General features: G+C 43.6%; 1 protein-coding gene across 7 annotated transcripts in view; it reads left to right on the top strand.

The window, feature by feature from the left end:
• LOC118511743 (discoidin domain-containing receptor tyrosine kinase B) overlaps positions 1-27,014 on the top strand; it is a 253,597-nt gene that overhangs the window by 166,972 nt on the left and 59,611 nt on the right. For all 7 annotated transcript variants that reach the window (XM_036055193.1, XM_036055200.1, XM_036055195.1 and 4 more), the window contains 3 exons: positions 1,889-2,120; positions 4,209-4,356; positions 13,580-13,759. In XM_036055193.1, coding sequence (XP_035911086.1) covers positions 1,889-2,120; positions 4,209-4,356; positions 13,580-13,759 — 560 coding nt within the window. The remainder of the gene's footprint in view (positions 1-1,888; positions 2,121-4,208; positions 4,357-13,579; positions 13,760-27,014) is intronic.

The following is a 27,014-nucleotide window of genomic DNA, read 5'->3' as shown; positions in this document are numbered from 1 at the left end:
TTTTCCCGAGTTTGCCATTTGCGCGGGCTCGTGAGCGAAGCTCGGCCTCGTGCATTATGGAAAAGCCGAAACGGAAAAATGGTTTCAATAAACATTTCCCCACCGAAAAGTGAGCCGCGAGCCGTTTTGCGACGGAAAGCATAAACTCGCCGGATGTGTTCTGCTATCGTGTATCGGCCCTGGTGATGATGAAAATACATGTATATGACGCTGTACGGCTGGCGGCTGAGGGTTTTCACCGTTTTCCCTTTTTTTGTTTTTCACCACCCATTTCGTTCAATCAGCCTGCGTTGTCGACGACTTGTAGAAGTTTGTTTCGCATAATAATACACCTCCGACCACGGGAGCGTACACCGACACCGGGCTGGAGTAAAACTTTTCACCCAGGTGAAGCTGGTTCTTACTTTTCTTTTTTGCCACGAGACAATTCACTCACCCAAACCTTGCCTAGTGACTTGTGTTCCTTCTTTTTTCACTTGCCTGCCTTTACGTGCACTGGGCGGAAAACTTGTTGCCAAGTTTGTTTCTGGCGGGAAAGTAATTATTGTTGTAAGTCTCGGGCATAAATTCGATGAATTAAAGCACACAGCATTGCATGGTTGAGCGCGCTCGGTTGGTCTGGTATGGAGTGGCAACACCACAATTTTCCTGCTGAACGCGCGCGCGCCGTGTCCCTTTATTATACGGATCAGCAGCAGCGAAAGGTTGTTACTGTTTGCCTTTCTTCCTATTTTCCCAGCTACCACACCTTGCTTCCTTTTTCCTCATCGTGGAAAGCGCTTACGGCATTCGATACGCCAGGTGAGATAACTTTTTCCCGGTCGGCTCCATTTTGTTCCTGAAGATTGTTTCTGTAAATCATGCAACGCTTCTGTATCGCAATCTTAACCTCGAGCGAGAAACCCAGCCTACTCATGGGGCGCAGGATTGTCACTGCCTACCCGCGAATTTGGAGGCCAACCAAAAGGGAAAATGGAAAACAGCTGCGCTGTGAATCGAAAAGCACAACTTTACCATAGGTCGATAAATTTGATCACGACGACGATTGTGTCGGCGCAGAAAGCCACCGAGGTGAGTTGACGACAAATGGAAAATAAAGGCAGCCCACATGAAGGAGGGAAAAAAGCTATTCCAAGTCATCTTACAGCATTCCGAAAGAACAGCTTGGAACTCAGCGGGAGACACCACCAAATTGACGACATGATAGCATTTTAGCCTCGTTGCTTTAGATGATGGTACAGACACTGTTTGCAAACTGTTTTCGATTACGTATTAAGATCGTTCGGATGATTCTGGTTCTGTCAGCGGGAGGAATGTCGGCCCATGCCGACTGGAGAAGCTCGGTGTCTCACTGTGCGGGTGTGTGTGGGAAGGCTGTTCCAATTTGTTCACCCTGTTGAATGTCAAACTGGAGTAGGGTATTTTATGAACTTGAAAAATAATTCGAGAGAGAGGTAATGGATGTTTGAAGATTTGTTTTTTTTTTTTTTTGCTTGCTTATCTTGACAAATGGTTTAAGGATGAGATGTTCCAGATTTGTTTTACCCAATGAAAATAATCATTAATGATGTAAATGCCAGAAGTGAATATTTAAACACTTCACAATCTAAAAAAATAATTACACCGTCACAAAGAAATTGTAAAGCGAGCTTAAACCAGCTTAAACGAATCCATTTTGTTCTAAAATTGTTCACAAAACCTTTTTTTTGTAAAGTGAAGTGAAATGTGGTGAAAACTAAAACTTTTTAGTTGCCGTCTTTACATTACTAGGCGGATGAAACTCTTTCAAATTTCTTCTTATTCAAAAATAATTTCTCTATTCTTCAAAAATATTCTCATAAATCGTTTACTAAACTCCGTTTGCTTTGCTTGCTTTTTCATGTTACAGATTAAAAGTGGACAACAATGGAGGCGCCTGGTGCCCCAAGCACATGGTGTCCCGGGGCCTGAAAGAGTATCTGCAGATCGATCTGCTGAAAATGCACGTCATCACGGCGATTAAAACGCAGGGCCGGTTCGGTAAGGGTCAGGGCCGCGAATACACAGAAGCGTACGCACTCGAGTACTGGCGGCCCGGTTTCACCAAGTGGAAACGGTGGAAAAATACGCGCGACAATGAGGTAAGTGTGCCTAGCTATTCAAATTAAATCTTTTATTAAATAGAAAGATCGGCAATTTTAAAAAGAATTCTTCTAACAGGCTAGACTGTAAATGAAGGCTTTTAAATTTCCATGTCGTTCGTTTATATAAGTTAAATACTGTGGAATAGTTGGAACAGCCGCACAACACGCTTCAAAATAAAAGTCTCGCTAGCATTCAACTACCGCAAGCACGCACGGGATGAGATATGGTTTTATCTGTTTTCTCTACACACTATGAATAAATGTGCAACGACATTTGCTGTGCATGCTCTATGGTTGCATCTTTGTGAGCCCTCTGGATACGGAATAGGCCAGACATGAAAGCAACCACTTCAAAGCCGTGACCTGATTATGGTGAACTAAAAATCTACTAAAGCAACCCTCAAAGGTGCATTCATTTGGATTTTGCAATGTCAGCTTCACAGAGGCTAGGGGTAGAATAATTCTACATTTGAAATGAAATTCTGTCCTGAATTTAAAATATTTTTCTAGCTGATGAAAATCAGAAGAAAAGCTTTAATGACATGGTTTAAAGAGTTTCGACTTTATTACTTTAATGGTATAATGGCTTTTAACTTGAAACGCTTTTTTAGTTTGTCTATCAAGTTACTATTTAATGAGGAGTTTGTTTAATTACAAGGTTCTTTCCACTTTTCTTCAAGCAGCTACACCACAGCGTTCCCTAAAACAACTTTGTCACATTAGCTTTCGCGTGTGAAATGTTTGTCGGGAAAGCTTATCTAGCTAATGCTTTGCAACGCCATTCAAGCTTTTGTTAGGCTTTGTTTTTCCTTAAAATATAACACCAACGTTGGATAAATTTAATTACTCTCACGCCTTTGTAAGCAGTAAAGTAATTTTGTGTTTTCCTCTACTAACAGTAATTATTGAAGAATCAACATTATAAAAAGGGAACGTTGAGGTATTGTTTGACAAAGGCGAAGAAAAAACATTCAAACTTCTACAAACAACACCGACAAACAGGTGTTTGCAGCACACAAAACACAAAGAAAGAAGTGCACACAAAAACATAGGTAGAAAGTGAAACCACCAGCTTCACAAAGCTCAACATTCGAGCCGCGGCGGGTACACCAGCGAACGATAACCACTTTAAAAGAAAAAGCTAAAAACACAGGGGGCTCTTCCGGGAATAATGGTAAAGGCAGTTAATGAATAGAAAGTTGGAAAACAAAAACATCCACACCTTGCCCCAGCCCAGACATACCGGCCAGAAAGTCAACGGGACTGGAAAATTGTCCTTTAGGCCTAAGGCGGAAGACCGTTTTATTCCGTGTTTCCGTGCGCGTTCGTTTTCCGAGCAGTTGTTTCGGAGGTTTTTCCTTCGCTTCGACTCGGCGCACAAAGGCACAAAGAAAACATCTGCCCCACTGTTGTTGCTGAGTACTGTTACTGGGATTTGGCTGGTAGTGAGACTTGAGAACAAATTTGTCATAAATTAACGAGTGAAATTCAAATTACCTGAATTTAATTAGTAGATGTTTTTGACGGCACTTGCTTTCCTTTGTTGGTTTGGGGATTGGCGTTCGGGCTTAAAGAGATGCTGCCTCGCTTTAATTGCTAGGAAACAGGAGAAGGAAATAGGGTTTTTGTCATAAATAGGACTAAACTTAAATGCACAAAGTAGTAGAATGACAGAACCGTGGAAGAATAATTCAGAGAAATTCACAAGCAACCCGAAAGATACTCAAAACTAGAATAGATCGTTCGTATAGGATCCTTGTCCTCACCACTCCATTTCAAGTAATCGCTTCACAATATTCATTCTATACAATCTAAATAATCATGTGCATAAATCCTCCCGATCCAACCAAAAAAAACAGGAATGAATTTGAAATTAAATCCCTAAACATTGCCCAACGCCACTGCAATTTCCATGCTTTACAATCGTAAACAAAAGCGTAACAGCCCAGCCCGCATCCCTGCTGCATCATGTGCGTTCCATATTTTTCTTCCACCATCCAATCACAACCGTAATTGTATTCAAAACTGGGCCTCTAACTCTAACGCGCTGTCTGTTGTCTCGGTTTTTGCTTTCCCTTTTTTCAGATCCTGTCGGGCAACATCAACACCTACAGCGAGGTCGAGCAAGCGCTGCAACCAATTATATTCGCCTCGAAAATTCGCATCTACCCGTACAGCCAGTACGATCGGACGGTTTGTCTGCGCGCCGAAATCATCGGCTGCGAGTGGGAAGGTAAGTGAATTCCGCCTAACGAGCCGTATTATCCTTCAGCTTCAAGTGTGTCCTCTCGTACGCCCACCTCGCTCTGGTGACTCGGGGACATGATTTTGTAGCTAGCACCAAAAAAGAGTTAAAAACGGAAGAATCAAGCCAAATCCGAAAACCCCATTCGGTAGGAGTGTGTTTTTTTTCTTTCAAACCCTACAAGCCACGATGATGTCACGTTACGGTCATGACGATGATGATGATGATGGCGGGAAAGCGTGTGGTTTCCCCGATGGAATGGGAGGCGGGGGGGGGGGGGAAAGGGAAAACATATCCTTTCTGCAAGTCGTTCACCTTTAGTGTTTTGTGTTTCGGTCGACTCAATGGTGGAAATAACCTTACATGGTGACTGCGAGCGCGGTGAATGGCTTCCATTTGCTGTCGAGCTGGTTTCAAGGATTCGCGGCTTCGCAAATCGTCTACAATGACAATGGTTGCCTGTTCGCTAAGCATTTGCAGACAGTTTCGCATTTTCCGTTTGTTTGTACATCAATCATGGCTGATGTTTCTTCTGGGTGTTGTGGATGAGGTGGAGAAAAGCGAAAGGGGTATTATCAGGGTCTACATGAAAAGCAGAGTGTTTGCATGTGTTCCGAACAATAGAAATCTAGTTTGGTAGTAACAGAAAATAGGGCAAAAGTTCTATAAATTATTGAAGCAAGATTATGGGAAAACTTTTCTTGAAATCGAACAAATCAAAATAGATATTTTTGCCGTGTGGGTCACTTGAACTTCAAGGATCAAAATTCGGACTTCAAAGATCGCAGATAACTCAATGTCGGAGGGTCCTTCAAGAGCTTATCTCACTACTGGGACTCCTTTTTCCATTAATTTGTTGTTTTGGCTATCTCCTCGTGTCTCTCAAATTCATTTGAATTGATTCTTTATCTGGTCACATCTTGCTTTGCTTTGCTTTGCTTTGAGGTCGATAGGCGAGAGAGAAATTCAAATATTCATTAAATTACTATTAATTCCTTCAAATAGAACACAAAAAATTTAATTATGTTAAAAAATAAACACCTTAAAATTATTTTCAAAGAAATAAATAAGCTTTAGAGTAATAAAATTAAAATTTGGTATGGTTCAATCGATAAGACGCGTCTTTTGCAAACCTTATTGATATTAAATCTTAAACTAACAATCAGCGAAAAATCACTTAATATTTTATCTTTCAGGGAATGTGTGGATAACTTAGATATTTCCTACTAAATCAAATTACATACACAACCGCTTTTGCACAAAATATCTTACAGCCCTACAATCATTACTTATCATCAATCTCTAGCTGCTAGCCATCTTAACTACGGTTCATTAACTACGATCGGTAGCCTCAATCAATACCCTTGCCGTTGATTGTTGTTTGCAGTGGGTTTTGGCAATTAGGCAACATTCTAACCGATCTAAACGATGACAGTGGTTTGTTCCACTGAACTGTGCACCTATGCAGCTCCTACGCAGTTCAACTGCTTGCAATCAAACACCCAAAAACACTTCGTCCACCTTCCGCTTATAATTTAATGAATTCTTAGCTCAATCAACAACACTCCTTCGTTGTTTGAAATTCGAAAAAAAAGCTTCCTCAACATCATATTTTGAACGATTTGTCAAGGTGATTTAATTTGTCATCTGTAGCTGCTAATTGTCCGGTCATAACTTTTCCGGTGACCAGAAACCGAACGTCGATGCTCGACAAAACTTAAAGCGCTACCAGTTGATTGGCTCTATCTGTTGCGAAATAGAGGATGATGATGGACCCCGTCCGTCGCATGTTTGCGAGCGGGCAAGTAAACGTCCCGTTTTTCTGTCGCAAACCTTTCCTGATGGGTTGTAAATTAGTCATTAAAATATTTCCGTTCAGAGTATCCTCGCACTCCAATCCGGCCTTTCGCCCCTCCCTTCCACGCATTGCATCGTTTATGCTACAAAGCTTGGCTGCACGAAATGAACATCAGGAAACTGTCGACTCCATGGCAAACGATAAAAAAAACCCAGTCACTTTGCATTCTGGACAGCCGTTCTCGCACCATAAAGCGCCCGATGACGAACGCCAGCCATGTCCCCGGACTCGTCGGATAGGATAATAAATTACCCATCAACATCTCCATCCATCCATCTATCATTTTACGTCCAAAAGGCTTGACTAGCCAGTCGCGGGGTTTCCCGTTTCCCGTCACCCCCACGTGGACATCGTCTTCGCCCTTGGACGGGACGTCGGCTCCCGGGAGCTCATCGATGGTGACCCCATTAGGACAATTTATAGAGCGAGGGTAAAAGGGAAAACTTCCAACATGGAAAACTAGAAAAAAAGATGGCGGTAGACGTGATATAAAAAAAAGATTGGTAATTTATTTAAAATTGCATTAAACAAATTACGTTCACTGACGCCCACTGGTGGTGGGAAAGGGAAACAGGAGTGCGATAAGGATCCAGGGAAAGGATATCGCTTCCGACGAATCGGCCAATCGACACAAGTGAGCTCCGTGAGCGACTGTAAACACTTTTAAGCTCCGGGAAAAGAAACGCTGACAGACGCGTGAAAGATGTACATATTTACTGGAAGTGAGAAGCAAATTGAATGTAAAATAGAAGACTCTTGCCAACGTGTAAGAAAGAATGAAGGAACCATCTCCCCGTTCGCGACCAGTAGTATGCAAATTCATTTATTGAACGTCCGACGAACCAGCAGCTCACTCTCTGTGCCGGCGCATTCGGTGAACCTTTTCTCTCATAATTTTTCACTTTCAATTGTTACCAGCCCAAAAACCGTCCTTGTACAACTCACCACACTTACCACCACCCATTACTCAGACACAATCTGCAAAACCGCATCAAATGCAAATTTGATTTTTGTACCCATCACAGACAATAGCGCCAGGCAGTGCAGAGGCGAGTTGGCGAGCAAGTGGAACATTATCCTTCTGTCCCGCTGGTGGAAACAGTGCAAGCTACTCGCTTTTTGATGCTACTGTCTGGCTGTCTGGCTGTGGTTTTTGTTTTGCGCCTATGGCGTACAGCTAAAATAACGAATTGCAATCGAAATGTAGGGGTGCAAGTGGAAGGTTTCGTGGAATTGGAGGGAGAATATTCCACACTATAATCATGCAGAGTTGGGTGGTAGGTGGGACGGGCTTGAATAAACATTATTGATCGGTGACCTCTATGGTATCTGCCCTTGGCAATAGAGTTTTCGAGGGTGAAAATTTGTTTCATTCTATTATCCAAAGTTTGAGTTGCATTTGATTTGTTTTGTTATTAACATAAAGCAGTTGAAAATCACTTTAACAATTGGATTTAATATTGGGAATTCAGGCATTTAAATTTTGTTAAAAACAACCTTTATAAACTCGAATTTAATCAAACAATACAAAAAAATTGCTAACTCATTTTGGCTCCCCGTTGATCGATGGGCTTATTATTAGCCGCAATGTCAGACCCATCTATTCTCTAGTTGGATCGATATCGACGTGTCACTTTTGTCTAGCTGACATGGTTCATGCCCGATTTTTTTATGTTTGCTTCAATTTATTTACGTCGACCATGATTAGTGATGTTTAGGTTATTTGAAACACATAATCAACTTTGTGAATGGTGTTATGGATTGATGTAAGCTTGTTATCACAAACAAGCAAGGAGTATGGTTCTTTAGGCTGTAGATTGTATCCTTTAGAGGTTTTCTAATTTTGTATCAAATAACTTGGTAACGAAATTAACTTATTGACATATTTTGCGATGCTTTAGAAATGATAGGAAAGTTTAAAAAATCCATAAATCTTAAACTCTTTCGACGTGAGCTTTTGACGAACTTAAAAAAAATGAGTCATCCGATGGAACAAATGTCAAACAGTTTTTGCCCAGATATTTTTGCATGATAATTAAAAAACTACATGCGATACCTCAAGAAAAATACGTTGCTTAGCGTATGACCTTAAAAATAATTAGCTTTGCATTAATTTAAAAAAATCTTCATTCTGGAACACCCTTAATTGATGAAAATTTTAAATCAGGACTCAATTCAATAATGGGATATTAGAAAGAGCTTTAATAGCACGTCTTTGTCAGGCAATTGTTAACCGCTTAAGCATCGTATTATAATCACACATCCCCAACAAAGCAATATTCATGAGCTGCGCCGTTTCGGTGAAGCAACAATTCCCTCCATCGTGCTGTGCGATTGATTAATGGCACCCAATTACCAGAATATGCTCTCAATCTTTTCCCAACGCTCTCGATCGCCCCCTTTTCACCCTTGGCTGTGGCAGATACAGATGCGCCGTGGCACCATATATTTTATGTTTTCATAAGTGATTTATTGCGCCCGGGTCGATCATTCGTAATCGGTTCTTTTTGCCCAGCGACAGACAAAAAAAACAACATGTCTTTCTTTATATTTTTTTCCTTAAGACCCAGGGCGCAACAAGCATAAAACAATGCTTTAAAACACCCTCGACAAATCACACACCCTCACACTTGTTATCATTTTCTCTACCAAAAACACAGACAGGGAAAAAAACGAATGATAGATCATCTGGAATTTGAGAGGATATCCCAAACAAACACCCCACGACTCCACAACAGTAGCTCGTCCGCAAGATACAACGGCGGCATGCGTTCCAATACGTTCGCAGCGCCTGCTGTTTGGGGAACAGATTTTCCTCACGCCGGGGAAAACATACCACCCAAGGAAATTTGGGTCTCTTCAGTCAGAGATCGAAGCGAAGGTGGCATGCACGTTACTGGAGTGTTTGTTTACACGATGCGTAAGTGTGTGCTTCTTTTGTTGTGACTCCACTTGGCTGATCTCGTTAGGGAAGAGAGGCTGTTGTTTGGGAGTTTTTTTTATTTGTTGTCTTGTCGAAAGGAAAGATCCCCTTTCGTTCAACCTTTTTTTCGGAGGAATTTTATACATCTCAACCAAGAACTGATCCCAAAACAACAAAAAATCCATATGGTCCTGCGTTGGTTTGGTGTGCGGCCTTCTCTGTAGAACTTTTTTTTTATAAGAGAGCTCTGGGCATGGCGTACCAGTTGCACACCCAACCACTGTGGCACCCGCGGACGCACATTATTCCAATTAATAATCTGTTTAATATCGCCATCTCGCAACTAATTTCGAATGGCCATCGAACCGTTCCGTTTAATCGGGCTCCCATATTCTAGGCGGCGCTAGCTTTTGAGGATTGGTTTTTCTTTTCCATTTTCATCACTGTTCGACCCCGTTACAGCAATCTGGCGCCCACCACCAAAGCACCAGCTCCAGCACCGAGTGACGGTGCATTTTTATTGTGGTGCGCTTCAAGCTCAGTTCTTTCGTCCGTCTCGGACTAACGACCATTTCAGTCTAATTGGCCATCGCAGACAAGTGGCGGCCGCCGTGCCCTATTGCGCACAGATGGTGCAGCTGTCAAGCGTAGGAAAAATGCTGTCTGTCTGCAGCACTGTCGGTCCTGCATGCATGGAAGAGTAAAGGTTTCAGAGTTTCGGAGGGAAGGGTTTTTACGATTGCGAATTGATTTTCTTATTTGATTTGCTTCCTGGCTCCGGGAAGTTTGGTTGGTCTCGGCCGCGGTTGATAATTATTTTAATGATGCCATGCGGAGCAGAGTGAAGCAGAGGTTTGAAGTGGTCTGCAAGCTTTAATAAATTGTTGTGCTGCCGATGGCCGGTTAGCACATCGATCGACGCGGGCGAATGGTGGGTCAAATAGTTTTCCGCGCTGTGATGCAAATGTGTGTGTTTTTTATGGCTAGTCGTAAAACAGTGCTTCTAACGCTTGATTGAAGTAAGTTAAGATGGTCGTTAAAGCGGATGCGTTAGCCATACGCACATGTTTCGCAAAAAGTGATTTAATATATTTTTATAATGAAATATACATAAAAGTTTCCATTTTTTTTTCAAATTGTGATCAATCTTATACTGATTTCTTCAAAATTTGACGAATGCGAAAGACGTTAACGACCAGTTATATGAGTCATGTAGGGTAAATCGTGTGACTTTCTTTCTCTACACAAATATTAGGGAAAATCTTAATAAATTCGACGTCCTTTATAAGCCTTATGTCTAGTCTTTGACTGTAACACCTCTCTCCTGGGCTATTCGGGTCATGAACAAATGTCTGAATCTTCAATATGTGTCAACGACAAATAAACTGAGATGAACAATCACAGATGTATCACCGAGCTTGATCAGTATTTCAAAGAGCTTTTTCCAGGTTTGCGCTTGTAATTTTTAGCAAAGGATCGATTGTACAGCATGCGTCTTTATGTATCCACAACATCGAAGAAGCATCTCCATATCGCGAGCCTCTACTTGGTGGCGATACTCATTGAAGCACCATTTCCCGCTACATTACCTCGTGTATTGATTCACTAAATGCGACAACTAACCGGTCCATCGCCCACACAAACACACTCGCATTCAGTTCCTAATGGATTGGCATGCATCACCTTAGCGATCGTGAATCGAACTAATAGTAACCATTAATAGCTCTCCATTGCTGCGTTAGCCCTAACCTGACCACGCTCATGTCGATGGGAACCGGTGTGTCGTACAATTTAGTAGCGCAACCCCAAACCGAGAAAGCGAAATCAATAATTACCACCAACCCACCTAATGATGGCCAGTGCATTAACGAAATAGTACTAATGATTGCACGCAATTGACATTAACGTTTTACCATACCTCGGCATGCCTTATTCATGCATCCAGTCTCACGTGTGCCTTAAAAGACGCGGCACGCAATGAGATTCTCGCAGAACCCAATAAAAGCATCGCCCATAAACATATTCGTGCGATAATCCATTTACGGTATCTGGTTCTATGCTTTTATTCCGATTGATGGTGTGAGCCGTGTTCCTGGGGCCGTATCGCAACCCAAGTCGTCGAACATTATGCAGCAGTAATAATTGCCGCCTGATTTCAACCGAAGCAATTAAATACTTTTCCAGACTGACGGTTGGCGCCACTCTGGTGGTGGTGTCGGTGAGCTCAAACGACGGTTTCGCTTGCCGTTGACATCTTTATGAAGAGTTTGCTCGCTTGCCTCGGTGCACGGTGATGCAAGCGAGGCATCGTTTACTTATTACATTTGATACTCTTTGATGTAAGGTTCGGTTTCTTCGTCTAGCGCAGCCATTTCTCTTTCACACCTCATCGGGCGGGTTTGGTATGATGCCTAACGGATGACTTCCTTATTGACAAACAATTCGATACCGCTGCCGAGTGCTGGTTGGTGTAAACAGACGCTCAAGTCTGCTTCATCTTCAGACGATTATGATTGTTGGCTGGACGAATAGTTTAAATTCACTGTATCTTGGACAGCTTGTACGCGCCCTTAGTGCCGGTAAAACGAGATGTAATTAAATTCGCTTCCGTTTTTTTCTGAGGGACTTTGGGGTTTGGGGCTTTAAAGAAGATAAAATGGAGAAGTATGAAGATCTTTATCGAGGGTCAGAACATCAAAGAAGTTCAACGGTACTGCATTTCATTCATACTTGGAAAGTTTTATTTAAATTTCTTTGATCTTTGGGGAAGTAATGCAAAGTAATAGACTCATAATTTATATGGTTTAACACAGTAAAATCATTCGCTTAAAATCTGGAGTCCTCAGGATTTGAACCACGTCATGCTTCTTTCAAACTGTCCAAAACAATGTCCCTCCACCAGGATCACATTAAAAATCCACGTGGAATTAAATCAGCCATCCCTCTGCGGGATTCTATTTGGACCAGTTCCAGCCGGCACCTTCATCCCTGCACAGGACACATCACGACCAGCGAGGATTATTAGCAGCTGTGGAGCAATTTCAAACCTCAACCGAAGTGAGACCGGTATTATACTGCCGTCTCGTCGACTGAGGAGCTTTCAATCATATGAACCACCCACCACCAAACCCCCACCCCGCCTCCCTCCCTCCCGGACATGCCCTTTTCCGCAATTGTCTTGCTGTGTTACTTACTGCCGACGGGTTCTTCTCCCCGTATGTCATTTCAAAACTAATCTCGGGTGTCGGGTCCCCGGAGGCCTCCCGGACGGTCCACCACTGCGAGGCATTTGTCACCTACGTACCGGACTTTGTTTTTCCAGTTTTTTTTTTGACGCTCAATCTTCTACCCGCAACAAATGGGACGGTCGTTATCGGGATCGAGTCGGTGGGCCACCCAATATGTGTGTTGTGTTGGGCGCACACAATGACGGAAGCGCTGATGGCGTGCGTGTCTGGCTCTAATGGTGAAATTACAATTCTCGTCGCTTGCAACGGCGGCAAATAGGCAGCATACGGCAACCCCGTCCCCATTCCGGTGATGTGCCCAGACATTCGCGACATCACTCCAAACCCGGCCGAATGCACCGTAAGTCAACGTCCGAGCTTTCTCGCCACCGGGAGGAAATTGTCACTGGTCGAGAAAACACAATAAAAGTTGATAATGACTCCTGGGATCGATGGGACAGCTCAGGATCCCGTTTCGGAAGACACTCATACACCAGCGGGACCTTCGGTGCAAACTATACTTTCCACGAACTCGGGTACCATCGCAGCAATCTGCTCGGGAGTTGGAAATTGTCTTCCCACGTCCGTTACGGTCGGCGATACCTTCGAAACCTGCCACGGACCAGGCTTATTGCAGTGGCAAATTAGATTGGCGCTTCGACCGTCTTTCTACCTTCTTCCCAATCTTCTCGGTTCACGCCCAACGATGATTGCTGTTTCGCACTCGGTGTGCACCGTAGAGCAAGTTCGCCATTACGGTATTTATTTGTAATTTTCCTTCAATAAAGTCATCAGGAAAAGTTGATAATATAGCGTAGTCGATTGGTGGCAGTTTGTCCTTCGATGAGCGGCAAGTTTCACTATATCGAGTGAGTGAAACTTTTTTTTGACGTTCTCAATTGCTATCAGGGTTTCCTTGTTGAGAAGGGAGCCTATCCAAACTGAGCTACAAAATGAAGTACTAGGCTAGGATCTGAGAAAAAATTTAATATGTTCAAGTCTTTATAAAACTCAGCCAAATTATTGAGAAAAGAAAAGAATCTATTTGTGAATATGCTTAAAGTATACGGGAAATGCTGTTAATAAATACTGACGTTGGTACATGGACGATCGCTTCAAACTTATTTCTGTAGAACATAGATTTGCATAAATTAGTAACTTAAATTGTATTAATGTTCTTCACCCTTTTCCTTCCCATTTCAGAGGGTCTCATCTCGTACAGCATCCCGAAAGGTGTGATACGAGGCGCCGAGGTTGACCTGTCCGATCGTACCTACGACGGTGAGGGCGAAGGCGATCGCCTGGTACACGGTCTCGGTCAGCTAGTGGACGGCCAGAAAGGTGCCGATAATTTTCGCATCGATATACACGGATTCGGCAAAGGTGAGTAAGCCCGCACATATTTCCTCCTTAAAGCACCCACTTTAAAGCTCCAACATGAGTAGAATGCTTTTCCCCCGGCTTCAAAGATTCCCTTGAAGAATGTTCCCATTTAGCTTGCCAAACACAAAAGGCATGCCTTTTACAGTAAAGTATCTTAATCGATCTTTGGTATCGGCGTAACAAAAACTAAGAAAATCTTCCTTGGAAGCCACACATCCCTATTTCCACTTATTCAACAGCTCATACCACGCAAGATGAAGTTGCTAGAATCGATCGAAATATTTCCATTCCATTTCTTGCAGCATGCTTTCAAGCGTGCTACTTGCCGGATAAGAAAGCACACCAAGCAATGGGGAGGAATGGAGGGATAGGCTCAAAGTTGCAATATTTCAAATCCAGCTCCAGATGTGTATACAGGGGTGTGTGTTTGGGCTCCACTAAACGAAACTGGCCTTTGATCAGAGAACAGCAAGCAGCAGTAGCACCCACTTCTGCTAGTGTGAAGCTGTTCTCTGCTCATCGAAACGAGCAAATAAAGCTTCACAAATGTTCAAACACTTTTGCCTCGGAGGACTCGGAGTTTCGAGTGTTCTTTGCGGGCTTTTGTGGGCAGCACAGGGAACGGAGCGGGAGGTATTTGTGTTCGCATTAAATACTTTCGATTGTGTGCAATTGGAAAAGCTACACCAGCCGTCCGTGCCCCGGCCTTTTCCCTTGAACTATTCCGTGCAAACATATCACGTTCCAGGTTTGTTTTTGCCCTGCTTGAGTGGCAAAAACCTTTCTTTCTCTCATCAGCCAATAAGATCAAGAATTTCTACGTGTGTGTGTGTGTGTGTGTATGGGTGCTGGAGCTGATGATTGTTGGCGAAAAATTGCAGCAAAAACGGAGCATATGTTAGGAAAATTGTTGTTCGGAACTCTCGGATGGGGACTTTACGGAGAAGCGTTTAATTTTTCTTCCCCAGCTTTCCCAGTGGCTTGCCCATTCGAGTGGAATCTCTTTTTGCTAATGGTTTTCTTATAATGGTCTCCGTGGTGAGTGTTTTGCTGGAACAGAAACGATAGATTTGCCACCACACACTTGCCCTCGCCTGTTGTGAGTTGTGAGTTTATGCAAATAATTGTGTAGTAAGCAAAAGAAGCCTTCCCGAAGCACAAACGACTCTTGACTCCGCACCCCTCGATTTCACTTCCCTTGGGCACGATGCCCAACTACGTTGTGTGTGTGTTTGGCTCTATTTGTTTCGCAAAGTTAATTGTTTCATGGATGGCAACATTTCTTGGCGAAGTGCAAACGTCTCGGAGTGCTAGGCAAAAGAGAAGTCTACAAAAGGGCGTCTTCTGCAACTGACACGTTCAAGTATGTGAGTTTGCAGTTTTGTTTTCCACCGCTTTTCCTACAGGCCGGGTGGAGGGGGGGGCTTTGCTGCACTACTGGAAACGCAGACTGGAAATGCAGAATGTTTATGAAAACCATAAACCCATGGATCGTTCGGGTGGGGTGCGTCCACAAAAGTTGAAGTTGAACTGCTTCTCGATCAACCACGCGCCCGATGACTTGCAGCGGGGAATGTACTGTGCGAGTGAGACGGTCAAGGACCATCCGGTCACGTCACTCGGGGTGTGTGTGTGTGTGTGTGCACCTCCAGGCAATACCAACTGCCGCTTCCAGCCACTGGTGTTGAAATGTTGTTCCTATTAATTACCTTCTAGTTGATAAATTTTACAACAACTTCTGGCGCTACTGTTCTGTATGGAGCTACACAGGATGGGACGTGGAACTGAATGGCTGAGAAGGGAAGGGGAAAAGTTTTCCAAGTAATTTCCACCAGTTTGCTAAATGATGCTTACAGCTTTTTCGCACACGTACCTTTCTCGTGTGCTGTTCGAGCAATCGTTCGAGAGCTTAAGGATTCGTGGGAAATTGGAAGCACGGAAAACGGATCTCCCGGAACGGTCCATTCGCTTTTCGCTGTAAGAAAACATATTATTTCTGCGCAATGTGTATCGCGTTCCAAAGGGCCGGGTTCGATTGCGCCCTTTCTCAAGAACGGGTCCCCGTTCGGTCGAGGTTTTAATCTGCACCGGATGGAACGTGGACGCCCGTTAATGGTTACTGGAAGAGATTAAAGTTATGATTGCTTTCGCTGCAGCGGCTGGACTGGGCCGCTTGCGGATCTTTGCAGCAAAAATCTTGCGCCCGAAAGCTGCCGTAATCGCCTGCACTGTGTTGTCCTCGGTGGAAATATTGAGTTCGGTTTCGTCGAAAGCTCATCGTTGAAAAGACGCATAACTTAGCTGCGACAGGAATTGCATTTTACATCAAACCATACGGTCGGTCGACCGAAAGGCTGAAAGACAGCCGTCAACTACAATCTACATAATCAATAAAGCTTAATAATCCCGCTCACCACATGGAAAACCGGCCCTGGGCTGCCAGCCCCCCCCCCCCCCCCCACGGTACAGCATTTTCATCTCACCCCAACGACTTCGATTCCCCCGTTGGGAGAGAGCGCTCAGGAATATCTCAGCTTCGATTTTGCATGTCGGTCGGCCAGTGCCGACATGTATGCAATTCGATCCACATGCAAAGCAACTCTTTCTCCTCCTCCCGTCTAACGTCAGGCAATGGAAGGATGTGCCCATGTGCGTGTGTCTGACCGTTCGGTTTGGTAACGCCATCCCATTTTCCTGCCCATGATGATTGAGGTTTTGCGGAATCGAAATCGAGTAGCATACGGTTGCCGGGAAAAACACCGGCCATTCCCGTTCCTTGCAAGAAGCCATCGATGCAGTGCACTCGGGTTTCTCGGGTCAAGCTGGAAATACCGCCCAGGTAGGCTACCCTGGGGGGTTGCTGATGGTGGTGGTGTTCGGTGTATTCTCAAATCCGCTCCAGTGCTGAGAATCTGCCGTGTGGTTACTTTCACAAGTCCGATGTGAACACCGACGCTGCCAATGGAGCTCACTACTTTGTGGTTTTCCTTTTCTCTGTCTGTCTCTCTCTCTCTCCCTTTCTCGCATCTCTTAATCTGCCCCCCCCCCCCCCCTGGGGATGGGACAGCATGATGGAGAAGCTAACTACGGACGTCCACAATGGGTAGTGCCAGACCAGGTCTCGCCAGGCACCGACAGGCCGCAGTAACCTTTAAAACCATTGTGACAATAATTTTCGATTAAATGAATATAGAATGACTGGTGGTCGTTTGTGTGTGTGAGTGTGATCTGCAATTCAAAACCATATTTTCCATTTTCCATCTTCTCTTCTGCCGGGGCTGCTGGTGTGGGCCAAGCCTACGTCAGCGGGTCGTCGTTCGTTTGTGGTGTGCCATGTGTTGTTGGGGTTGGGATAAATTGTTCCATTCATACCGAGGCATGTGAAAGTGTGTCGGGATTAACCTTCTGTACACATTTTTCTTGGAGGAAAGGTGCCAAAAGGCTCAAAGCACTCAGTATTTGTAAAAGCAACCAAGTTAATAAACGATAATAATTTCAGTTAAATCAGGGCTATCGTCTGCCTTATATTATTTATTTTTTATCGAGGAGACTCTCAAATTGGTGCAGACGAATAGTTATTTTAATTGACTTTTCACATTATAATGAAGGACAACAATGCTTCAATGTAAAGCGTTTTAACTGTTTGTATACAGACAAAAGATTCTACATTAACACACTCTCTAAGCTATGCTCAACAAACGCAAAATGAGCCCCTTTCTAATTGGCTTTTTGGATCTCAATCTCAAAATAGGGCATTCTCTGCAGATCACAAAACTTCTGCTAAATCCTTTCCGTCTCATAACTTAAAGTAAACAATTTATGTATTCGATAATCATAATATCTCCCCAAACCACCTGCTTCAAACTCACCGTCCTCCTTTCACTATCAAAAAAAGCACCACCACCCTAGCGTCTAAATATTTGTGGGAAACTAAACCGTTTCCCCCGAACTTGGCAGCTTTTGGGGTTATAATTAATTCCGTCGCCCTTTGCCGGAACGCGATATCGATATAAACCGGAGATATTATTCACTCACGTTTCAATGCTACCACACCCTGTGCCCTGTTTCGCAGTGAAATCAACAGAACGAAATCAATATCATCATCTAAATCAATAAACTTCATGGCACGTTTTTCCGCTTGCAGTGCTTGAATTTTTCCATTTGCCCCCCCGTGAGCAACCAGGCGTCTCCATCGTTGCGCGGCATATTTTCGTTCAGTGATCAGCGGGTAACGGTGGCTAGGAAGCAGAACACACACACACACACACACTTTGGCACACCAGTCACCGAATAACGAGTTGTTGAGATGAATGACGATGTGCTCGGGTTTTTCCTCCTTTCTTTGTTCGTTCGTCATTCAAGCATTCGGAAGGAGGACGCACGCATTTAGAATCTCGCTCCAGCGATTTAACGCAAGAGGGCGAAACATCTTTCGCCCTCAAAGAACTCAAAAGTCGAAAACTTGCACGACCTTCTCTACAGTTGGCTTGGCTGCCGGTTCGACTCGGGAAGGAAGGAGCGAGAAGACGGCCCCCGAAAAATCTAATAATGGAAATCATTACTCGAGCACAACCGGCAAACGGTTTCGGTGGACGGATCGAAGCGAACGGATGTCATCGGAGGACGACCGTCGAGTGTCGTGTGCTACCGAATGCCTTCCAGGCTCAAAACCAAAGGAGATGGTTTTATGCAGGAAGAAGTACTCCATTTGCTTCCCACGTTTTAGCCCTGTGGGACTGGGAAAAGCGGCAGCAGCAGCAAACGATCGCTTTCGTCGTCAACGCTTCATCTTCACGTTCCATCTTCCGTTCGGTAACAAACTCGCCAAAACTCGAACGCTCCCCTAATTTTTGCACCCATTTTATGCACGGAAACTTCACTTCACACGCTCCACCGCCAACCGAACCCTGGCGACAAAGCCACCAAGAAGCGACTTTAGGCGTGCACCCAACCCATTGGCGACGGTGTTTTGGGTGTCGTACCGTTTTAATCCCTCACAATTACCGTGAAAAGATGATCGATTTTTAGGGTGCGGAATACTGGAATGGAACGGGACGAACAGACGGAACTGAGTCACACACACACTAAGGTACACGACAGCCATGTTCATGAATCCTGCGTGTGAGAGTGAGCAACAAGGGCGAGAAAGTATGCGCTCACCACCGACGAGAAGTTTCGTGGACGTGTAGTGTAGGCAAATTTATTTTCAAAAGCAAATTTATTGATTTTCCCGCACCATTATGTCGTGTCGTTTAAGCAGGCAGCTGAAGGAGTTAAATCGATCCATACGACGGATAGCTGGTGCCTGGGAAATGAAATTAAAATAAGATCATGCAGCAATGTTACGATGTCGGTGGGGAGATTTTCAACACATTAGCATAAGTATGCATATGCAGATATTATGCAACGTAGATACCGGGTACCTTGGGGATGGTAATGAATGTGTGAAGTTGTTTTAACATTTTAAGCCGGGTTCTGTAAAGTAGGTTGGGAACCAGGATCATTGGTTCAAGGACGAGTGTTGATAAAAGTATTGAATCCTGCTCGTGAAGAAAAGGTCAAGGTAGAAAAATAATTATGAATTAGTAAAAATATTCATGTTTAAGAATTGCATCCTCTTCATTGCACGCGAAACTCATGCAATTACTTAAAAGTACAAAACTCAACTCAATTACTTAAAAGTCCATGACAGCAGATGATAGAAATCTTATAGTTAGGATGGCTAAAGACTTTGACGTCTTTCAACTCACCTCGGGTTTGAAGGTATCTATGGCTATGTGGACCAACTCAGTGATGGATCATCTTCAAGTATTCAGTATCCCGAAATGGAAGGCTTAGACCAATCGAGACTCAAGTGCCGACTGAAGATAAATTAAGAGATCAGCTTTGAAAACACTGCTACTGTTCGCTCTAGCGAGTTTGATTCTAGAGAGTACTTCTTCTTTCTGGGCCTAACGACCTCCTAGGCCAGGCCTGCCATTTTTTACTTACGTGGATAGTCAGTCCTCACTGTGGGAGAACGGCCTGGATGAGATTTGATCTCCGGTTCTGCCGTTTGAAGACTGGTGCCGTTGATGCCACCGGGCTGCTCTCTCTGCAGTGTATGATATTCCTAAATTTAGTGAAGAGGTTTCTCTCCTTCTATAACTAGACATAATATTACAATCAGTGCCAAGGTTCTCTTGTGATATTTGATGAATTTTAAACGACGAATTAAATAACCTTTACAATTATGTACTAAACCGGTATGACTTTTACACACAAAATAAGAACTAGAAATTAAACTTTAAAACACTTTTTATTTGAAGTAAATATTAAAGGAAGTTGATGAAAAAATTCAATAAAGAAAATTACGGAAAATTCACATAAAGCCAATGTATGACAGAGTCCTCTTTAACCTCCAAGAAGCAAAAAGATAAACTCTTCAATCTGTCAGACATTAAAGCATCCCAACAATATCTCATCCCTTCTTTTTCCAACAATCAATACATTCCACCATAACCGGGCAACGGGAAGAGTTCAATAGCAGAGCAATATTTATGTATCCCACCTCATCCCATTTGGTTTCACTTTCAAACCAACCGAACAAGACGCTCGTTAGTTTCGGCGGCTATTCTTTCTACCCCATTGAACATCCCCACTGCGTGAAGGGCTGGGCCCGAGTCGAAAAGCTATTTGAACACCTATTAAAGAACGATTTCCCAACCGCAACATCGTTTGAAATTCAAAGTCGCTCGTAACGGCCACAAAAAGGGGCAATGCGACGGGTTCGCATCATCCCCTTCTTCTTCGACCTCCGGCGGGGAGAAGGTAACAAATTAAAATATTATATCAAAACATCGCATCTTTAACTGGAAAAAAACGGGGGGGGAAAGAGTAAAGCGTTTTTCTTTGCTATTTATTTGCACCATTTCCCAACTAGAAAAAACTGGTAGCACTGGTAATGGTGCAAATCGGTCCGGCTTTATTCTTCCGCATTGGGGACTATCGCACACAAAAAAAGTGATTGAAAAACGTGTTCACGTTCTTTGTAACCGTTGAAAAGAATTCCCAGACATTTCTGTGGACAGCGACCATCGGATTGAACATTCTAGGAAAATTTATTCCGGTACAACAAATAAGTCAGTGCTGGGCAGGTACGCTGCTTACCACTTTACATAGTGCCATGGCAATCGAAGGAAGCGTGTGTAAGGCCCACATGCCACTTCCGATACAATAGCGAAGCAGTAGCATAGAAATATTGGGCTCTTGCCGAATCGTGAAGGGAAAGAAATAAATAGTGTCGGGGATTGTTGAAAGTTCTTTAAATTGGTGTCCGTTTTTCATGGGCTCCCATTCCCACCATCCTGTCGCCTGGTTTCACTTTCTTTAGTTCTTGTCCAGCCACACACACACACGTTGCAGGAACGTTCGTTAGCATGCCAACCGAACGAATCGAATCAGCCGCAAGACATCTTTTACTATGGCAAAAAGTATAAATCCCTAGCCCTAGAAGACAGGTCCGTAAACACAAAGGGTGCAAACGATTTTTGTGACGCGCCGGAACCGGAAGCCGGAAGATGGAACCGGCCATTAACGACAAGAGAGAGAGAGAGGCAGCAGGTCGTTTGCCTTATCATGTAACAATCTGCGGATGTGGTTTCGATGTCCTTATCGGCCTGCGGGTTTTTTTTTTGTTGCTCCTTGCTTTCTACAATACATAATGCGGAACTCCATCAAAAAAGGGGTGGGTCCAGCCCGAAAGTGATGTTGTGCGACACACGCCCGAAGGACATCATTATATTGAACCAGCCGAGCGACTTCTAATCCGGCCAATCTGATGGTTTCTCGGGTGCTGTTGTCCTGTTGAGAAGTTTTGGACTTTTTTATTGAGTGAAGGGTCTGGTGAGAAGTTGTCCCTTAAAGGGGAGCTTTGAAAGGCACCTATTTCACTTTAAATTCTTCTGTATAATAATTTAAAATAAAGCAGAATATAGGCCTTCCCGAAATGCCTCCACTCACACATGACCCCGATAGAAAACATAAACAACAATATGTCCACCAGATCGAACGTGACAGAAAGCAGTCCGAGTTTCAATTTCCGAAAATCGTTCCGTAGCATTCGCGTGCCCAAAAACAGAGCCAGATTGAATTCACCAGCCCCTGCGATACACCATCCATTTCCGGTTGGACACGAAAACCTGGTGGTGCCCAATTCCGGCAGCCAATCTCATTTCTAAATGTCCCAGCATTCTCAGCGCCATGCTCACAGCCGTTTCAACTACGGATCATGAATGAATAGTTCCGGATCGATGCACCTAATCGCGTTGCATGCACGTCGTGATGGTGCATTCTGTTGCCTGCCGGGATCAACTACAACTTCCTCCACAATCTACGCCGCGCTCGCGTTACAGCAACCTCTGTAACGGTCAGCCCGAAAGCAGCCTGGCAGAGCTGCCCAAAATTCTCGCCCTCCTCGTCGCCGTCCAACTCCGCATCCAGATGCGGATGCGTCCTGCGTGGTAAATCTGTTGAACATTTCCGCCGGAATGAATTCGCGCGAGCTCACTGTCGCTGTGTGCCATCGGGTGTCGGTCGTACTGTTTGTCATCGTGTGTCGGTGGTGTGTCACGGTTGCATATGCTATGGCCGCAGGATATTTTCCGGAACATATTGTGTGGGGGGGGGGGGGAGGGGGTTCACGGAAGAGAGGGCTAGCAAATAAAAGTACACGCGGAAAATGCTTTTCCAGCGCGTGGGCAAATCACGCGTGAAGGTTGGAGTAGAACGAAAGGTGGAGATGGTCATTTCATCAGACGCATCGGATGCTTCCGGCTCTATTTGAATGTTGTTTCGTTTTTTCAAAGGGACCTTTAGATAATATTTTGTACACTATGGGAGGAAGTAGTTGGTTGAAAATGTATAAAAAAATGATACATTTTGAATAAATGTTAGTCAAACTCATTGTTTCATATCAATGCTTTGAAGAGACTTTAACATTGAAAACAAAAAAATTGAAATTATGTGGGCATGTCTGCGGTCCTAACAATTTATCTCGCAAAGTAATACTGTTACTATAAGCACACGCAGTCTTCTATCAAGCACTACGCACCTCGCATGAAACAATCGTTCGCAATCGCCATGAAGCGTGGCCTGGATAGAGATGGAAATTATTACTTTTATCGTTACCGGTAGCGCTGCTGTACTACGCGAAACGTCCATCCTGGGAGTGGCAATGGTGACGGTTCCGGCTACAATTACCCCTGGGACCACTGGGTAGGATCATCGTTTCGCAGCCAGGATTTGATGATGCGATGTACCGTCAACGGTATCGTTCTTCACAAAAAAAGATACAGCCCGAGTTATTCAAACTAGTAACTCACCGGGCGGGTAAAAGGAAATGCGAGTCCTTTGCTTTATGTGAAGGTTTTCCTCCCTTTTACACTGCTAGATGCAAATCTACCGTTTCGTGTCGATGAATAAAACATTTCTTTTAGCTCTTTGCTGGCGTGAATGATAAGTGAAGTTCGTTGAAATGGAGCGCTATCTTCAGCATTAGCTTATTTACTGACCAAATGTGCAAAAGTGCAGCACATTGAAATGGAAAAGGGAAACATTTCTGCTTTCGCTTGCCGAAACAAATGAGCAAGTAAATCTCAACCCTTTGGGTGCAATATTTTAAATGTTCAAAATACAAAGCCCTACTTGTATTTTCTTCTTTGTTTTTATTGGAAAAACTTTCTATCAATTTTTCATATTTTTTTCTTTTTTGATGCATTGTTTAAAAACCATCAGAATCACAAAAGATTTTTTTTTTAAATACGGTGTGAATCAAGTCTATTAGAATAGCTTTAACCATTTATGAGATAATTTTATATCGATTTGGGATATTTTTCTCCTAAAATAACATAAGCCTCCAATCGTTAAGATATTAGTCGATGGCAAGCTGTGTTTTGCGGCTAACGGTAGGCAACCAGCGGAATTAGATACAGAACGGCCTATGCAGAACGAGACTTGTGTGGAATATACGGTCTCAGCTAAAACTAATGAAATAAGGAAAGCACAGCAATGGTTTAAAAATTGTAATAAGTCTAAGTCAAACCTTCAAACAGGAAAGAGCTAGAGAAACAATATGGCATCTCTGTCTTGACAGCTATTGAACTTGAAGCCGTTTTCGAAGTGAGTAGTAGCAAAATATCTTTATCAAAACTATCTCAAATATCTCGAAAAGATTTTAAATAATTTTGTAAAAGTGATTGATTGGTTATTGAAATCATAATATTAATTTGAATTATATTACAAAAACCTTTGCAAAAACTCGGCTGTTATGTTCCTAGCAACGTGTCTTTTAATGCTCAATGTAGCTTAATTCTCAATAATGTCTTACGAAAGGAGCAAACTTCCTGGAAGCATATTTTTATGCTTCACTCCTATTACTCTAGAGGAAAAAATCGCTTTAAACCCATATCTCGCTAAAGACCATTTTCCATGCAGTTTCCACCAGATCACCGCGGGTAGTACAAGCTAACCGGTACTTCGAACATTCCTACGCTGCAACGAAAAAAAATACAAAGAAAATGTTCCTCGTTTGCCCTTCCCCATTCCCCCCCTCCCCCCTCTTTCCATAAGCACGGGTGAAGAAAACGAGCGTGCTCACTTACAACGTCGTTTTGCAAGACCGGCACACCGCCGGACCAACAAAAGCTTCCACTGCTAACCCACTTATGTTTGCACTGAATTAAAAATATTTCCCGGAGATAAATTTAATGAAAAACAAACACACCGTCCGTACCGTCTCCGCATCACTGCACGCATGCCGGGAACGGGAACGAAGGATGGAGCATTTTTCCACCGGTCCACACTTTCCCGCAGCTATTTCCCCGTGTCTTTTCTTTCTCGGGAAAAGTGCTCCACGTGCGCGATGGATTTCCTTACAATGCCTGTGTTCTGTGCGGTGGATTGGCAGGACCTTTCATGATGTCTCCCGACAATGTCTTACCACACCGGAAAAACGGATGATTTCGAAGAAAATAGCTTTTTCGTGTTGTTGTTTTTTTTTTATTTTTGGTTTATTTGGGTTAGGTCATTAATATCAAAATTTTGTCACTGTCAGGAGATAATTTCATCTTGTTCCACGTTTTCGATATCCTATCGCTTCTCGTGGTATTGATCTTCCAGGAATGTGAAATATCAATTTATGAGGATGTTATTTTTAAAGACGAAAATTGTAAAACAAGACCGTTCAAATCTGAGGGAAAAAACGAAACAAAAATCTCATCTCAAGCAGGATAAATATTTACAACTAATGGAAAAGCTGTGATTTCTCGAGCTTTCTCGAGCAGCACCGGAAGTCTTGTAGCTGGCGATGTACTGTCACGGTCTCAGCAACGCTCACTGCACGGAAAACGCACACGTGTGTGTGTGATCTTAAACAAACACCATGGCAACCATCATCGCAACAATCATCACAGCCACACCACACACGGGCGCGCACGGGCCAACTCCCGTGGGAAATTTCGACACATGAAATTGGATGATTGCGTACCGGGAAAAGCTGCTGCTGGTTCTGCTGCTAGCGCTACCATCCATAGCCGCGTTTCCATGCGCGAACCATGAAGCATAAAGTTTTCCTTTGCTTATCCGACCGACTGCGCTTCTGTTGACAGATGCGTGGTACCGTGTGTGGTATGCGTTTGGAAAATGAAATAAAAACAAAAGCCGCGATCTGGGTTGTAGGAAAATGTCGTCCTAAATGATGAGTGAGTGAGATGCTGTTGGGGTGTGTTGTGTGGAACGAAATGGCTTCACTTGCCACCGCGCTACGAGCAACAATGTACGGCAGATTTGAGCTACTGTAAAAACATATGATTATTCAAACATTCGTTCGTGGCAGGGAAAAATTCCAAATGATAAAAGCTAGCCTTACAAATTCCAAACCAAAGAGCGGTTTGTTTATTGTTTTGCGTGGTAATAAGTTTGTTTTCCATTAGTCATATCATACGTTTTTAAAACGGGCATAGAAATCATATGAGTGAGTCATTATTTTGTTTGTTAATATTGTTTCCATATTATGAGTCGTTTGAATACAGAAAATAGTTGTTTTGTAATTCCTTTACTCTTAAGTTTCAATTGAAATGAAAAAACCAGGAGTCTTAAAGCTTTTGGCTCTTTTCGTATGACCAGAAAACTTTAATGTGTTAAACCTCGCAACGTTTCTGTGAACCTAGGAAGCTACCATCAAGAGCTCCTGCACCCCAAGCCAATGGAAGCTGTTCCACATGAGGAATGGTCTTTCGGTGGTAAAGCATTTTCGTCTATTTTCTCCTGCATTTGCCCCAATAGTTCACACTGGATGGTGTTTTACCTTCACCTTTCACTAGTGCCAGTGAGTGCTTTCGGCACAACCGAGGGTGGCTTCTGTCGTTGGATAAAGTTCCGAAAACAAAGAACACAAAACACACAGACATATTGGAACTTTGAGACGCTTACAGCAAAACCAAGCACCAAACTAAAGCGGATACATTCCACCGCGACGAGCGACGAGGATCTCGTAAAGTATGGTCAGCGTTAAGCGTTGCCGGGTATCCCTGTAGGTCATCGAATCGAACCTCCGTGATCGGTAGAGGGAACGTACAGGTCAAAGATCCCGGACCGAGATGGATGAAAAATGGCAAAATAAAATCCGTTCGACAAAGCCGGCCAGTGTCCCTTGGCAGCTTGTGTGGCTTCCGCATTGAAGTTGATCCTTGCTGGAGCCAACGTTTCCTTTGGTTTGGCACACTGAGAGGAAAGTTGTAATCTTGTTCACCCAAAGTTCAATTTTTGTCTAAGCAAAATTTCCACAACTTTAATTGTGGAGTTCCTTATTGTAGCACAAGGTTTCTTGAAGAGCATTTTATTCAATTACACACAATCTGCCAAAAAAAACAAACACAAAGTAAGAAACAAAGAAGTCCCCAGACGCTCCAATAGATTTAAACCGATGTAAATTCATGCCCATCACCGTCAACTCCATCATCATTATCACCATTATCATCCTCTTGTTCGGGATGATTGTTATCGCCGTGCTTGTACCGGATGATGCAGGGATATCAAAATACCTACAGCAATTCTCCACCCGACCTTTTGTTCTTGACTCGCTCTCTCGCTCTCTCTCTCTCTCTCTTGCTCTCTGGAGTGCACTTTTTAAACCCCGGGCAAGAAGAACACACGGAGTAACACTTGACTCCGACAGCAATCCCGGTTCCCGGTTGGTTGGTTGGTGGTGCCGATTGTC

This window comes from Anopheles stephensi, chromosome 3 (genome assembly GCF_013141755.1).
Source record: "Anopheles stephensi strain Indian chromosome 3, UCI_ANSTEP_V1.0, whole genome shotgun sequence".
NCBI classification, from domain to species: domain Eukaryota; kingdom Metazoa; phylum Arthropoda; class Insecta; order Diptera; family Culicidae; genus Anopheles; species Anopheles stephensi.
The sequence above is the reverse complement of the archived record's forward strand: the minus strand, read 5'-3'. Positions and strand labels throughout refer to the sequence as shown.